The sequence below is a fragment of the Nelusetta ayraudi genome, unplaced genomic scaffold, assembly GCF_046127955.1.
Source record: "Nelusetta ayraudi isolate G7.1 ecotype Tasmania unplaced genomic scaffold, CSIRO-AGI_Nayr_v1 ptg000039l, whole genome shotgun sequence".
Classification (NCBI taxonomy): domain Eukaryota; kingdom Metazoa; phylum Chordata; class Actinopteri; order Tetraodontiformes; family Monacanthidae; genus Nelusetta; species Nelusetta ayraudi.
In genome coordinates, this window is record NW_027466089.1 from 1,158,901 (window position 1) to 1,174,464 (window position 15,564).

A 15,564-nucleotide genomic window follows, 5' to 3' on the forward strand; every position below is an offset into this window, starting at 1 on the left:
AAGACGTAATGAGGTTTTTGATTTGGTTTTGTTTTGTTAAACCTCGGAAGGGCCAACACATTCAGGGCTGAAATTGCCTCTTGTCAATATGACTCTAATTATCATTTGGAATAAACAAATGAATCGACTGCAGTTTGTTACTAGAAGGTACAAATCGTGAAATTGTCTTGCTCCCAAACATTTTTGGGGGGAGATGAACAATGAAATTGACAACACATTCACAAATTAACACTTTGTTGAGAGGAAATTCATGCAGAGGCACGCAGACATTTTCTTTTTGAAAAACTCACCTCTATGTTTATTTGTTACTTGTACAAGAAGAGATATATCATACAGTATATACAAAAAAAATAAAAATATCAAAAAGATTATGATACAAATATATTTTCTTTCTCCTTAGAAAAAAAAACAGCATCTTCTTATAAGGTAGGCCATCGACGTATGAATATCCTCATGTCAGCTATCACGTGTTCCTTACAGGTGGCTATATCAGGGTGTGAGGTTATTTTGAAAGATCTGCATGTGCCAAGCATTAAGGTTGCCTAAGTAAGGGGACGCTCCCCTTGCCTAGAAGTTACACATTAAAGTCACAACATTAAAACAACACACAGCTGAAGCAAAATGAAGCATCTTGCCAAAGCGACGTGTCCAATGGGAGAACACTGCACTGTGTCATTCATAGCTTCATTTCACCTAGAATAGTTTGACCTAGATATGTTTGCTCTGGATGTCCATTCCCTGTTCTTGTCACAAACAACACTTGGTTTTAATTGATCATATGGCAAACTAGGATCTACAAGCTGTTCTCATTCAGTTCATCAGTTGTCTCAACTACTATGGCTGTTCAGTGCATGCAGTATGTTTCACGATCTTTCTGTGCACATTCAGTATTTAGTGATATTTTACTGTAACAGGTTTTGGTTTGCTGCTACCAAAACAGAGTAAACGGTTAATTTACAACATTGACAGGAAGCACGTCTGGTGTGCCTCTTCCTTGTTCTAAACACTCATCCAGGATGTTATTTCACACATTAACGATTGCACAATGCTTCTTTCTCGAATTCCCTTATAATGCATCCAGAGGGAGTATCTACTTCAGAACTCGTGGCCTGCGGAGGACTTGCAGCAAGAGTGAAATTCAACCTGCGTGACTGCAACGTAGACACAAATCGTTTGCATAATCAACAAAAGATGCGCTGACATTTCTTTCTTTCTTTTTTTTCTTTTTTGAAGTCCAGCAGTAATAACATCAAAGTCCCAGTGTTAAATACTGGCAGTATATGTGCTTGTGCCCTTCGTGTGTTACTGCAGTTTCATACAGCTGTGGGGCACACATTCAGTCTGTTCCTCCAGCTCAGGGCATGGGGTGCCAGAGTTGGCTGGCCGCAAGAGGATGTAACGGGTGCGATGGCGAACGCCACCCCTGGAGCAGGGACCCAGGCACAAACCCCAGGACGACCAGAGGGACACTTCGCAGTCTAGCGGCGTGGCTGGATGGAGAAGACAGACACATGTGAGAGAATAGTACACATCAATCAATCAATCAACATGCGATTAAACACTACGTTGAAATGCGTGAATCCTCAGTGAGCACCTGTTATTAATGTAGGAGAACTGGAACCATACTGCAAACTCAAAACCGCAGGTAGCTAAAAACAAAACAAAACTCCAAGCTTATAACTATAAATGGTGCGGACGATTCTGACCTGCCAAGCTCTTTTAATTCTTTCATTTCTGTCCTGATTTCTCAGGTAATATTTCCATGTTGAGAAAATCTCTTAAGCCTAAATTCAACATTGTGATTTCTCAGGAACAGATTACTCGGTTTAAGAGAGTGAATATCCGCTGACCCAGATGCTCTCTATGGCAGCTCAACTTTTTTTAGCCTTATCAGTTTTTGGTTTATTTGTATTAAGTATTTTTTCTTGGAAGTACTTTTTAACATGACCCTTGAAAGATTGCTTTCATCGGTTGTCAGTGACAGTCTTGGCATTGCCAAGGTCTGCCCCAACATTATAGCAGTCCATTTAGTTGTAAGTTCCCTTCAAAAGAAACATGTAGCTCACAGAGCACCGTATGCTTGTATTGTATTGGCCAGGCTTGGTCATATTCTGTCAGGTGAATTCACTGTGATGACCTCAGAGTGGCGCTATGTTGCACCTTTGATGAAGACCAACACCAGCTCCAACTCGTACACAATTGCATGGTGGAATATTGCTGCTGTATGCTGTGATGTATGTCTGGTTATTCATTGAATGTATTGTTTTATGCAATAGGTCTAAGAACAGTCAAAAAAAAGTCGCCTCGTCCTCTTTTGCAAAACGTTTGGCCAGTTTCTTTTCTCACCTGAGAAACGCTGATTGATCGTGTTGGGCATAATGTGGTTGGACATCACGGTCTGACGGTCTGCGGATCTGCTCTGTCGAGTGATCTTTATGCTGGCGATGGGTGGAAGCTCCTTCAGCCGCGGATAGTAGAAGGAGTTGGCCGGATGGTTTGGCATCTGAGATGTGATCTGCAGAGAGCAGTCATAAGTTATCAGAAGAGACAGCAGACTTGCAATAAAACTTCGAAAGAACAATACGCTACTTCGAAACACATGCCGGCGAAGTATTCAAGGTCTATTATGTAACGTAGGGATTTTTTTTTATTTTTATGCATCTAATACCAGTTGTTTCTGTAAAGATTCATTGATAACCTTATCTTTGTTGGAGATGAAGACAACACATTATTTATTGTTCCTCATAATAACAAACAACTGACTGACTTAGTAACTGTCCACATGATAGGTTTGGAGAACAATGGAGGGTCCAACCTTTGTGACTGTCTCCTGGGGGCTGGTGGGGAAGTTTGGTGAGGAGAAAGTAAAGCCGCTATCTGTCCCTGCGTCATAAGGATGGAGGTCAAGGGTCACTTCCTGTTTCCACTGGCCACCCTCACAAAGGTTCAGCCTATCAATGCCCACAAACCAGTCTGGGCTTGGAATCATTTTCACCATCACGGACAGCTATTGAAAAGAGAGAGGAAGAGACAGAGTGCAGTGTTAGCAGCAATGTTACCATATGGACATTAGCATTTAACCCAAAGCACAGCTGTGGCAATTACAGCTGAACTGAGCTACTAACAGACAGAATTGTACTGTTGGTTCGTGCTTGTCGCTCTTTTGTTTGGGACGAACTGTGAACATAAACAGTAGTACAAAAATAGAAGCATCTAGAGACTAGACTTGGCAAGACCTAAGACCTACCTAGCCTTGGAATTTTATCGGAGCACAGCTGTTTATTTATCGCTCTACTCAAAAGCCTGTCTGGTTCACGTACTACAAAAATTCCTCTATGGAAAGTTAAATTGCACTTTTAAAAAAAGGGCTAATAGTCAGTATTCTGATCTGGGGGCTGGGAACGACCTGAGTGCACTCGCATGCACCCTAACAGTTTCCTGTGCATGGCCGGACCATTTCTCCTGTGTGATGGATGCTTCCTGAGATGAAGTGACCTCATACAGGAAGTGGATTTGGGGTCAGTTCACACTGAGGTGGCAGGCAACCAAAAAATAAATAAATAAAGCACACACACATTTTGAATCTAGCCTGCGGGTCTAGTTCTCAAGGCCGTGGAGTGAGTGTGTCCTCTGACGGTGAGTAACGGGAAGAGATGGCTTGTATCTGATAGCGTGCTGCTGGTGAATGGTGGGTTTGCTGGAACACACATCAAACCAAGTGCACTTGGGACAGGAGGCACGTATCGACAGCGTGGGGTCTGTTTTTGAGCCAGTGACGCACAGCAAGACACACAGAGGCCAAACCAGAAGCAGCTAGGTTGCTTTTCAGAACCCTCCAATGGTCTGCTCCTTTTTTCATCCACAGTTTCCACCATTCTGTGAAAACTATCCATCAGTCCTCTCATGCCTTTTAAATTCTCAAATAGCAGCATTTCCTAAAAGGCCCTGTCCCGCTCGCTGCATCTGGTCACTCAGCCAAGACGCGGGGTTAACCAAGTGTGATTAGGCTGCGGTGGTATGCAAAAAAGGCAGGTTTAATGTGTCTTTTGAGTACAGACAACCCTGATTCCTTCCACTTTTTCCTCCTTCAAAGCAAATACTTTGCAGAGCCCTGGAGAGAGAGAGTAGCCCCAGAAAGCATGCGACCCTGGTCCAGTAACACTAGCACCTTAATACTCCGTTGTTATTCATCTGTTCTTGCGGTGCCACTGATCTTAGAAAATACTGAATCTATAAAACGCCATGCCAGTTGGACCCCAAATGGTTCTCACTTGGACTCATCCGTCTGATTTGAATTACACCTTTAACAGCAAAAGCAGAAGGTCTCATGAATAAAGGGGATGGAAATCACGAGTAAGAGATTTTCTTTTTCTTTTTTTGTGGGCACGGCACAAATGAGTGCTTCGGTTCGTTGGGAGGAGAGTAAGGTATGGGATTTATACGTGAGTGGGCAAGATATTAGGCTGTCAGAAGGTTCTGATCACTCAATCTGTTCAGGTCATAGTACAATGGCTGCACTGTGCGTCGTCTTGATGGATTTGGTCTTTCCTGATGAACAGATGGGGGCATTTAAAAAGTCACCGCAGACCACATCATGTACGTGGACCACAGGCTGTTAAGCTACACTCCATGACAAGGACTTATGAAAGATGCCCTCCGACAGGCTTGTTTATGATTTGTAAGGGCCCTCGGGTTCATGCTGTGGAATAACCAATAAACAAATGTAGGTCACCAGACTGTTAGACAGGCGCACACTTATTTTCTAAAACCCCAGTAAATGTCCGCCCTTCCTGTTCACCTCCTTTTCTCATTCATCAGCTGGACCTGTATATATGCCCTACACATGAAGGAATATTTCAAACTGTGTAAATACGATGACACATTTTCCAAAGTGCTGTACTTCTCTCCAGCCTGAAATCCTCCTACCTTTGTTGAATACCTCTGTCCCAAATTTAGCCCAAAAGTTCAGAACAAAGCACATGGCTAGACTCGACTGCCATGCAAAAATCTCAGCCCGCAGTCCAACAGAGGTCCATATTCATCTTCTTAATTTCAACCTTAAGGGTACACTAAGCAGGCTTTGTCAGCTGTTGTTTGAGAAAGGAGAAATTCTGGGTGGGGGGGAGAGCTGATTATTGGTCAAATAGCACAGATACAAAAGAAGCTGGCCATAAGACTCGCCGAGCAGTCTTCATTTGAACCTGAAAAGTCTAGAGCCCAGCAAAATAATAAGTATAACGATTCATATTCAGCTAATTTTATAAAACTGTAAAACACTTTTTCCACATTTATAGGTCACAGGACGTATAGCAATCAAACAGAAATGTCTTACTTGGAAATGTCTGCAGAGCGGTTAAAAGTTCAGTGACAGCACATGCAGCTGCAAATAAACATGCCAAAAATTTAGAACATCTACAGCCATGTGTCTCATAATAACTCAACGAAAGAGGGGGGGAAAAATGTGGGTACACATTATTATTTCACAATTGTATTTTTTCAACATCTCTGATGCTTCCCAGAGTTTTGTGCAAATCTGTCATGATCAGCCGCCTTCCTCCCCCCCCCCCCAGAGTGGGATGTGAGGAGCAGTCGAGATGATTTATCTCCATGGGCCGAGTTCTTCGCATTTTGAAAACTGACACGAAGAGGCGTTTAGATTTTTTCTAATCAACAGCGGTAGTTTAAGAATGAATCATCTGCAAAGAAACATACTCTGAAGGGCATGAGTTGTCAAACATACCCATATCTTTTAATAGCATGCGCAGATTAGAAGCTGCTGAAATTATTGATGACCCTTAAGGTATTTCTATGTGTGATTGAGTCCAAAATAGTGCTATAAGGTACATTGTGCTTGTTGGCTGAACGCGCACATCACCACCAAATTTAGCTGTTCTGGGAGACACGACTGCAGAGCATGTGAGGGCTTAAAAAGACTAAAAATGACAGAGAAGATATGTAGCTGGCACACAGAAAGACTCTGGGTCTTGGTCAGGATATGCATTCACATTGTTTGGTATATGAAGCACGTCTGAGGTGTATTTCTAGTGTGTGTATGCATGTGTGCATGCGCATGTGTTCAGTGCCAAACTTGAGGAACCTGTCCATTTGGGCAAAGGTGTTGATTAAGATAAATTAAAAGATACTTTTTTTTAAACTCCTTTGACCTTCATAAAGGCTTTGCGAGTTGAATTCTTATGTGTCCAAAATACAGACAGTTTCTGTCAAGAGGAAAAAAAGCCATTGAGCGGCAGCCTCAGCTGGTGTTCTAGACCTTCATTGCACTAGCAACACCCATCCTGTGTAACAGTAAAGTGACTCCAGGCATGATGAAGGAGTCTACAGTAGGACATCTGACCTATCTAGTTGGAAACTGGATTTGTTGGACATACATGTTACACTTAAATTGAGACACAGAAGGACCGTAAATCATTATAGTTGACGCTAGAATGAACCTGTCCTATCCCAAGATCCAACAAAACCTTGAGATAATTGACAAGGATACAGCTTTGATTGTTGTCCTTCCCAACCAAATCAACCACCAATCCAGAGTGATCAATCCACAGTTTTCCAGCAGAGATCTACGGCCTAAAAAGTAATGGTCCAAATCTTCAATCCAGCCATTTCAACCACGGCTGCAAACCTCCAGATTACACGCTGAAGGTTATTGGCTTAAGAGGTTGGCAGACAAACCTTGTCTGCACACACAGGGATGTAATTCTGACTTTGGCTGTACCTGCTCCTTGGGATCCTTTCCTTGTTGTCTGAAAATAGTGCCAGAAACAAAGGGCAGCCTTGTTGGAGAGCAGCACCCACTCAAAAGGTTCTTGACTTGTTGCTGTGATTGCACACAATCCTGGTTTTGGTCGACAATGACCCTGATACCTCATGGTGTTCCTCATAACTCATGTAGACGGGATGAGCAACTGGATGCCACCAACAGGCCCAAGACGTTGATTGCCATTCCGAGGCTACGATGGAAATCATAATGAATCTGAGATTTAAAGCTTCCTTTCTTAGCAGATGAGACGAGATTAATCGAAGACCTATTCCAGGAAACAGCCCCAACAGCATAGTGTCTTGTTTACTGTTTATTTTGGCGTCTCTTTGTACATATTAAAATGTGATCAAATGTAATCACGACGTGTTAAGGGGTTTTGGAGGGCAGAAATCTTTGACTGGCCATCCTTACACGATGCTCTGCTAAATTACGCTCTGGTTTTAGCAAACATTAACTGGGCATATATGAGGTGGTTTAAACATCTTTCAAGTTAACGTTGGCAAAAAGGGGGGAAAAAATAGACATCCGCTCAAGCAATTCGGAGTTCAGTGGGACAAGGGGTGGACAGAGTTGTTGTATATCTGTGCTTGTGGCCGCAGGGCTTTGACCAGCTGCTCTAATCATAGTCCTGCTTGAATAGTGGAAAGAAGTGGTGAAATGTTCAGTCAGACTGGATGGACGGCGTCGTGCGGAAGCCCCTGGTCAGCCGATGACTGACTGGTTTATATGACTTAGTATGTCTGAGCATGTGTGTGTGTGTGCTTTTAGTGCGGCGAGCATTGCTTCTCGCTGGGGTTTCACTTGCACCTACCAGCGAGTTCCGGGGTTGCATGAGCAACTCGGTGGAACTGTGCCCGATGCCGTTAGGGATGCCTGCCGTTCGGTACATGGCGCCGACGCCGCGTCTCTTTCTGGCATCTTTGGCAGCCTTCATCAGCTCCACCGTCAGTCCCAGTTCAGCGAAGGTCTGGACCCCCGCGCTGGCTGGTGTGCCCTCCTCCCACAGCTGAAAATGGCGATTATGGCTCACCGCTAAACGGGGTAAGGGGGGGGAGAGAGAGAGGAGTGAGATGCTTATTCGATGGAATGCATATCAGTGTCGTTGAGACACCACAGAACCTTGTCCAGACGGTGAGATCATTTCCACTATGGAGCCTGTGTGTACGTCTACGGCTGCCGCCTATTTCCTGCAATTAAAAAAAAGATGATTCCCTAGAAATTGCCGCAGGGATTTCTTTGGCTTTCTCGCAGACAGTCACGGTTACATCTTCTCTCCCCGTTTTTGCTGATTTTACCGCAGCATGGGCTGCATCTGTGGCAAGACAGGTCGGGTGTTTCGGGGCTCAGCCAGTCAGACGGAGACGGCAAGACAAACCTCAAAAAGCTGGAGCTGGACTTCTTCTCTAACAACAAAACCATTTTATTTGCATTCCATTAAGTCGTTGGGGCTGTCTAGAAACTCTGTGAAGAATCCAAATGCTAAACTGTTTGCACCGCAGGTCCTGAACTATGTATTGAAACCCACAGAGCCACCGGGCCTGGGCCAGTGGTTACCGGGTGCAGATTAAGGTTAGCCAGAAACAGGCTGACAAATACTCTGATGGTTTTGCCTTACCTCACTCCACAGGCACACACACACACCACCATGCATTCATACTTAAACACTCCTGACACATGTATTAACATACCGCACTGACTCACACACACAGCCGGCCCCTGCACACTTAACACACTATCTTGTTTCCCCCCAAACTGTCATTACTTATTCTCTTAATTGCATTTCCATACCAGCAAACTCCCCCCGAGCATCGGGACCTTGAAGGTTGACAAAGCGTCGAGTTGAAACACAAATAAGATGATAAAGGCCAATTTTCGCCTTCCCCTAAATTGCTCTAGTTATCTTCTTTTGCCAAAGCAAATTTCCTCACTTCATCCGTGCACTTTGGTGTCCTTGGCATTTTACCTTCAGGTCTCCATTAAAACAAAGCAAAAAAAAAAAAAAATTTTTTACAGGCCCCCAAACTCAAACCCTGGACAGATTGTCCCTTTCTTTGCGCTGCGACAAAGTTTGGATGCCCACCAACCTGACGTCCCCGTGTTTTTCCATTCCTATTGCTAAACCTTTTCCCCAAAGCCGCCAACAATAAAACCAAATATGGGCGCCTCAAAATTTCCGATTCGTGTCTCTGTATGGAGTAAGCAAGACATCACCGTCTGGCCTCTCAACAGCACGAGAGATGGAAAACTGACAAACCCACAGACAGTGATGCACCAGGACAGACACACAGACACACAGACACACACACAAGCGCCCATGTACCAACATCTGCCATCCGTTCAAAGCTAAATTCAGTTTTTAGAGGAAGTGGAAGCTGGAAAGAAGGTCCTATATTGCCTCATTTTCTCTGGGCTATGAATTAGCAGTCTTACCACAGCACAGTCAAGTTATCATCAAACGACCTGCAGTAGCCCTGGAACACCTCCTTCAGAGTTTACTGTCCACACTGTGGTAAACCAGCAGCCATACAGGAAAGGATGCACAACTGAATTATACAAACATAAAACACAGTGTTTGGACGAAAAGACAGAATGGTTTTCTTTCTTCAGCTTCCTGTGACATCTGTGTCTATGTGCATGTTTGCATGTTACACACCATTAAGACTGGTGTAGCAGTAAAGCCAAACCTGATGTGTGTGTTTTCACCTCATTTTCCCTAGCAGATGGACACAGCCAGCTGAACTGCCGACCCCACACTCTTTGCTGATATTAGCCACAAGGGGCAACATTTTCCAGACCGCTCATTCCATTATTTTTAAATGAACCAGCTTATTTTCCCCTTTGCATAATTTCTCACCTATGAGCTTGGACCACTGTGCAGGCGGCCGGAACAAGGGATACTGCTTTGGGAAGGCCTGCGGGCTCCAGTGACCTGTAAAGACCAGAATGTAGGAAGCAGGGCCCTTGGCTGTGCACTCGGTCCCGTTAAGTGGTTGCAGAGGCCCGGCTGAAGCGAGGCAAAGACTCAGTAGTACAACAAGGAGCTGCAACAGCCAGCCGCCAGTCAGGTGCTCTGATGACATCATCTGGAAGAAATGGAGAAATGATAGATGGTTGTCTGAGTGTTCTTCCCACATGGCAGAACTTCATTATTTTTCAGTTTTTCCTTCAAGTGGAATGAGACTCAAATTATCACCAATAAAGTTGCTGCTCCTATTGCAAAAAAAAATTCTGTGCATGTCGTTAAATGTGTGGCACATTCTGAGAAAGTAGCACCGTTTGTTTTACCTACTAATGAGAGGATACTCTAGCTGAAATTTAGAAACGCAAAGCCAGACAGCTCTGGAAAAATCCCTGTGAAGTTGAAGGTTACACTTTTGTGCCCCAATATCACAAACAAAAGCTCACTGAACCCATTGACCCCATAGCTCCAGCTTGTCCAATAACCCCTCCAGTCCCCACCTAAAAGTGCAAAAAATATCCCCGCCATTCTTCTGGCAGAGCGACTCAGTGTTGGTCTTCGGCCAACCTGCGGCCGCAAGGAATGACAGTTAACGTTTGTCAATGTCATGGTAATGTCTGCTGCAGGAGCGGCACTAAAATAAAACAACACAGCTGACAGACTGATGGCCGATGAGAAGTCTGTCTGTTCTACTGACCTCACTGACTGACCATCCCTGACCGCCGGTTGCTGAGTCAGACAAACACCATGGCAAGATCACTCAGATTTACTCTGAAATCTCTCTCATCCATCTTGACAGCCTCCACTAGACAGTGTTTTCAGTTGCCCTGAAAGTCTCACTAGGTTTCCAGAAGGAAACAGATGAAGATGTTTGCGGTTTGGAGGTCAGTGACTGTGTCGAGCTGCTCTGAAAAACCGCAAAAGAAGAAGAAGAAGCCACCAATACATGTAAACAAAGCCTGCTGGTAATCAGATTACCACTGGCCTTTTGCCACAGCTGGAAGCATTTACACATTTAGATATGAACATAAACAGCACCGTTGATTTTTTTTCAGAAGACTACATCATTTCACCCTGGAGGAGAAATGCAATCAAGTTAAATCGAATGGGCTCTTAAGCAAATGGATGGATGGATGGATGGAAACACACAGCTCACCTTCCTGTTACACTTTAGAAGACAAATCAGCGCAACACCAAATGCCTTCACACTCAACCTCTTTTCTTTCCTTTCTACACAGTTTGCCCTCAAAGTTTTTGACTCGTTTGAGACAAAAGCCATGGCCTCGCACTCGGAGATGCTGATTGTTTAGGCCTGCTTGCAGACCACCACGTGCTGAAGGTCACAGACTGACGAAGCCAACCAAAATTACAATTACATCATCTGCAAAAAGCAAGAGAGAGTTGCGCCGTGAGATCCTGTCAAAAACTTGCAGTCAACACTAATTACATCCAGCTTCAGCAGGACATGTTTTCTTCTGACTCAGAGGCCTGTCTTCCTTCCAAAACACAGCTTTCAAAACCAGTTTACAACCAGTCAAGAGATTGACCACTTGAAGAGTGTCAAGCACGACAGCCTAATTTTGTCTGAAGCCTTTAGCGTCACTCCTATTGTCTCAAAACAACAGGTTGTTTGTTTTTTTTACAGAAAAGCTTCTCAGCAGTACCCTACGGCCCTCAGTTCTGGAAGTCAGCTCTTTATGATGTCACTCAGGGCACTAATATCTTAGTGAGACATCTTCCTGGTCAGTGAAAACGCACTCCTTGCCAGGTGTTTATTACATTCTCTGAAAACAGCTGGTGGCTGCCTTGTTGTTGTCTTCTTACAGACATGTAGAGGCTACAACATAGCATTAGCTTTAATAGGACGTTGAAACCAAGAGTTTAGCCAGAGGCCATAAACAGAGGGCTAAATATCCCTTCCTCTTGAGCTCTACAAAGGTGTGTTTTTTTAATGACTAATTTTATGAAGAAATTAAAAGGAAATGTCTGAGCCTGGGTTTAAATATAGGACTTCAGAGCAAACGTTACCTGAGGTTGTTGGAGTCGGCCTGCTCTCAAGGTTCTAGAGCTGCTCAGGGAAGGGCAACACTCCAACTGTAAACAGACTTGGCCAGAGCCCAGTTCATCCCTGAGCCATGGGACAGTGTGCCGTGGCCCCCCTGAACTCCTTTCACACTTTGGGTTTTTATACTTAGAGCTCCAGCCAAAGCTGCAAACCTTGCAGACCTTCAAGCAAGCAGTGCATTGCCTGAGCAGATCCCTGAGACGAGTCAGAAAAATATTGTACATAAACCTCCGTTTTCAGTCTTTTTCAGTGGGCCATCCCTTAATCACTCCTAATTCACAGTCCATCCAAACGCCAAGTGGCAATTTGCTTTCCTCTCATGGGATCGCCGGCAGATGTCCTTCGCCAAGAGTTTATTTCTCGACGAAGGATGAAAGTATCTGTTTATGTGTGGCGCAAAATAAAGAACACTGTGGTTTGGCACCTCTCGAGGGGTATCTATAGTTTACCGTACCGTACCGAAAACTCCAAGCGGTCGCAGAATGCGACGGTTAAATTTAGGCGAGTCAATCAACATGCACACGCGCACGCAAAGGCGCACATCGATTCACGTAACGCCCCCATGTCCTCTTACCCATTGTCCCTGAGGTCTATTTCCAGCGGCCAGATAGTATTACTCAGCCAAAATAGCTGCCAAACTCCAACACTAACGCTTTTCTGACCGCAGCCTTATATGTCCCTGCGCATTCCATCAATTCGCCAGCCTCCATTAAATGCATATTAACCAGTTTAAAAGCCAGAAGTAAAAATGCCTCGATCGTGGTGACGCGCGGAGCCCCGGCTTTGATCTCACTGTTGAGTCATCTGAACATCTGACTGCACTGCTGCCCTGCAGGAGGCTGGCAGAGGTCCAGGGTCAAGCCTCTCATGTCTGGAAACCAGTTCCAAAAGCGTCTTTTTTGGGGGGGGGAAAAATTACAAAGCAAATGTACATGAGAAGAACAAGAATTTATTGGAGTCTCCCAGGTCCAGCCGGGCCATTTTCACACTGGTATGCGATCTCAGCCGTAAACCGCGTCTCCATCCTCTGTTTTGTAGAGAAAAAAGGAGGTCAGTGCTGTCACATGCTGTTGCAAACACAGACATGTTTCGCGGTCAGCGTCTCGTTTGCACACTCGTGCGCGCATTCCTCGCGAGAAGAGTCAACGTCCTGCCGTCTTCTCGCACTAATGATGTGGTGCATAAAGTCCATCATTTGCAAAGCGTGAGGGGAAAACATGCCACGGGCTCTCGTGTGACCTGCTTCACCACAACGACGACGGCAACAACATCAACAACAAAGCTTTAATCGGGTGACCTTCTTCTCCAACCAGACTTGAGCTCCACCAGACCCCATGACCTTCCCTATGAACTTGTCACGCTGACACTGTAACATGCAAAAGAGACATTTCTTAGATTCCCACACTGACACACTGAACTTTATCGGTCAAGGCACACAGACATGTGACCAGCTGACGTCCGCAGCTGCTCCTGAAACCGCTTAAACCACATAGAGTAAAAAAAAAAAAAAAACCTGCACAGGTTTAATAGTTGCAAGCGGAGACTTGTGCTTATTTTCTCAATGGACTTAATGATTATCAACACGCACGCTCCTATTAGTCAACATAAACAGACAACACAGCAGTTTTTTTTTTCTGTCAGGCAAAAAAAAGCCACAATAAAACGAGGGGATGTGGCACGGAGCCAAACATGGAACCTGCAACCCCCGTGGGCACCTTCAGCGTGTAATTACACCAGGCTCACGCAGAGATAATATACAGAGCCAGCTCAGCTCATATACACAGGTATGCAGGCAAGCCCGCTTGAGCGCAGATTTGCGCACACAGCGGGCAGCACGTTGGTTTTTAACAAGGGGATGATGGCAGGGAGGTAATTTGCAGTTTTCCCTGAGAGTTTTCTCCTCACTGGGGGCGGAATTGCAGCCAGGAGTCGGCGCTGAGACCACAGGCACATTGTCTTGTCCTTACTTAGACTTCTTGCTTTTATCTTTATGTGAAGAAAAAAAAAACACATGGATTGAGTCACGGGTCACAACGGGAGGTTTCAAAATGAACCTTTGCTCATCTTGACACTGCAGGTTGGCGTGAGCGAGGGTTTTGCATCGTGATTGCTGCTCTGTCTAATGTGAAGTTTTAAACCAAACTGCGATTTCAGCTGCAAAACAGCCACAGGTGCACTGTCTGGGGTCTTCACCTTCCAGAACACAAAGCTGTTAATATACATACACACATGCAACTCCAAAGGTAGCATGTGAATTTTTTTTTTTTGGGGGGGGGGGGGCATAATTAAGAAAAAACATCTATCAAAGCATTTTTGGAATCCAGTTTGTGTGCAAAGCTTTGACTTTTGTGGCTGCTTAACACTTCATCCTCACGCCATGTCTAAAGAAAATAACATGCATGCATATACATTTTTGTCATTGAATAAAATTGAACATATTTTTATGCATAATCATTTTGAATATATGATTGAAGGAAATATTATGCAAAAATGACCAAAAATGAGCAGTAAATGTCCTTGCACGACCCCTCTTAACAAATCCTCAAGACGCACGCAGATTCACTACACTATGAATGTCTCCCTGCATTATCTCAAACAACTGGACGTTTTATTCGATTTAAGTTCTGCCACCACAATGCATCGCCTCGCGCAAAAACAACAACAACAACAAAAAAAAAACACCTCTCTGGAAACAGCTGCTGTCTCTCATCTGGTTGAAATAAAGACAGAAAAGGTTGCGCCCGTGCTCTTGGCTGCGGGGAGAATGAATGAAATCCCAGCCGGCTCTTCCTGCTGCTGCTTCGCGTTAGTCCTACCTGTGCCGGGTCAGTCAGGCGGTGATCAGAGAAGCGGGTTGAAGCGGTCGGGACAGTCAGGCGCGTCGACTCGGTCCTCACTGCTCCGTCCTCTGCAGCCTTATCAGCCTTTATCCCCCTGTCTTTATCTCTCCTTCCAAATTTCTCTCCTCCTCCCTGGTGTCTCTCATAGTATCTCCTCGTATTACCCCTTCCTCCTGTCTCTCCTCCCTCCTCCTCCTCCTCCTCTTTCCTCCCCCTGCCCTCTCCTTGTATGGAAAGGCAGTTAACAGTCCTCTCCTCGCTCCCTCTATCCCCTCTTCCCTCTCTCTCACTCTCTCGACGCTCTTTTATTAGTGGCTGCGTAAACTCACCGACCACTCTGCTGACAAGGTAATCAACACCACATTGGCCTCTCTCGGCATCCACCTCTCAGCATTGTGTGTTTTCCAGCCCCTGTTCTTCATTGAGAGGTTTGGGTCGCTGAGTAACGGTTGCAATGATAGGATCGGAGAAAAGAGCCACAAGGGCTGAATCACAGCAACCTGGGAACAGACGTTTGGACCGAGACTTTTGCTCCTGCTCTTAATTTCACTGATTAGACAGTGCAGGAAATCAAAGGTCTTTCAAGGGTATTTTATTCCCCTTCCTTTCAAATATCTTTTTTCCTTTTTTCTCCGTCCTGTGCCTGATCCTGTTGTGATCTCAGCCAAGCTTTCCCCCCTCAGGTCAAAGAGTGTGCGTGTGCCTGTGTGCGTGTGTGTGTGTGTGTGTGTGTGTGTGTGTGTGTGTGTGTGTGTGTGAGAGAGAGAGAGATGTGTGGTCACCAGTTGCCACAGCTGCTACACACATGGACCGCAGAAAGGTTTCTCCTACTAGCCACTGCTCACTTATCAACATGTCAAAGCCCACCTTAAATGAGCCAGTGAGAGAGAGTGTGTGTGTGTGTGTGTGTGTGTGTGTGTGT

General features: G+C 45.0%; 1 protein-coding gene across 1 annotated transcript; it reads right to left on the bottom strand.

Moving 5' to 3' along the window:
• Positions 1–280: 280 nt before the first annotated feature.
• Positions 281–14,808, bottom strand: spon2a (spondin 2a, extracellular matrix protein). The gene is made up of 6 exons (XM_076032933.1): positions 14,619–14,808; positions 9,633–9,861; positions 7,590–7,810; positions 2,816–3,007; positions 2,347–2,515; positions 281–1,490 (listed from the first exon to the last, which is right to left on the bottom strand). Exons 2-6 carry the CDS (start codon positions 9,859–9,861, stop codon positions 1,303–1,305), a joined length of 999 nt encoding a protein of 332 aa, XP_075889048.1. The 5' UTR covers positions 14,619–14,808; the 3' UTR covers positions 281–1,302.
• Positions 14,809–15,564: the final 756 nt, after the last annotated feature.

Bases quoted from the DNA above. Each gene is read 5' to 3' on its own strand.
- spon2a (XM_076032933.1), bottom strand. From the start codon at position 9,861: ATGATGTCATCAGAGCACCTGACTGGCGGCTGGCTGTTGCAGCTCCTT. The intron at 3,008-7,589 runs GTAGGTGCAAGT...TCTTTTCAATAG, and splicing joins TGCAACCCCGGAACTCGCTG to CTGTCCGTGATGGTGAAAAT. The intron at 1,491-2,346 runs GTGAGAAAAGAA...TTCTCCATCCAG, and splicing joins GATCAATCAGCGTTTCTCAG to CCACGCCGCTAGACTGCGAA.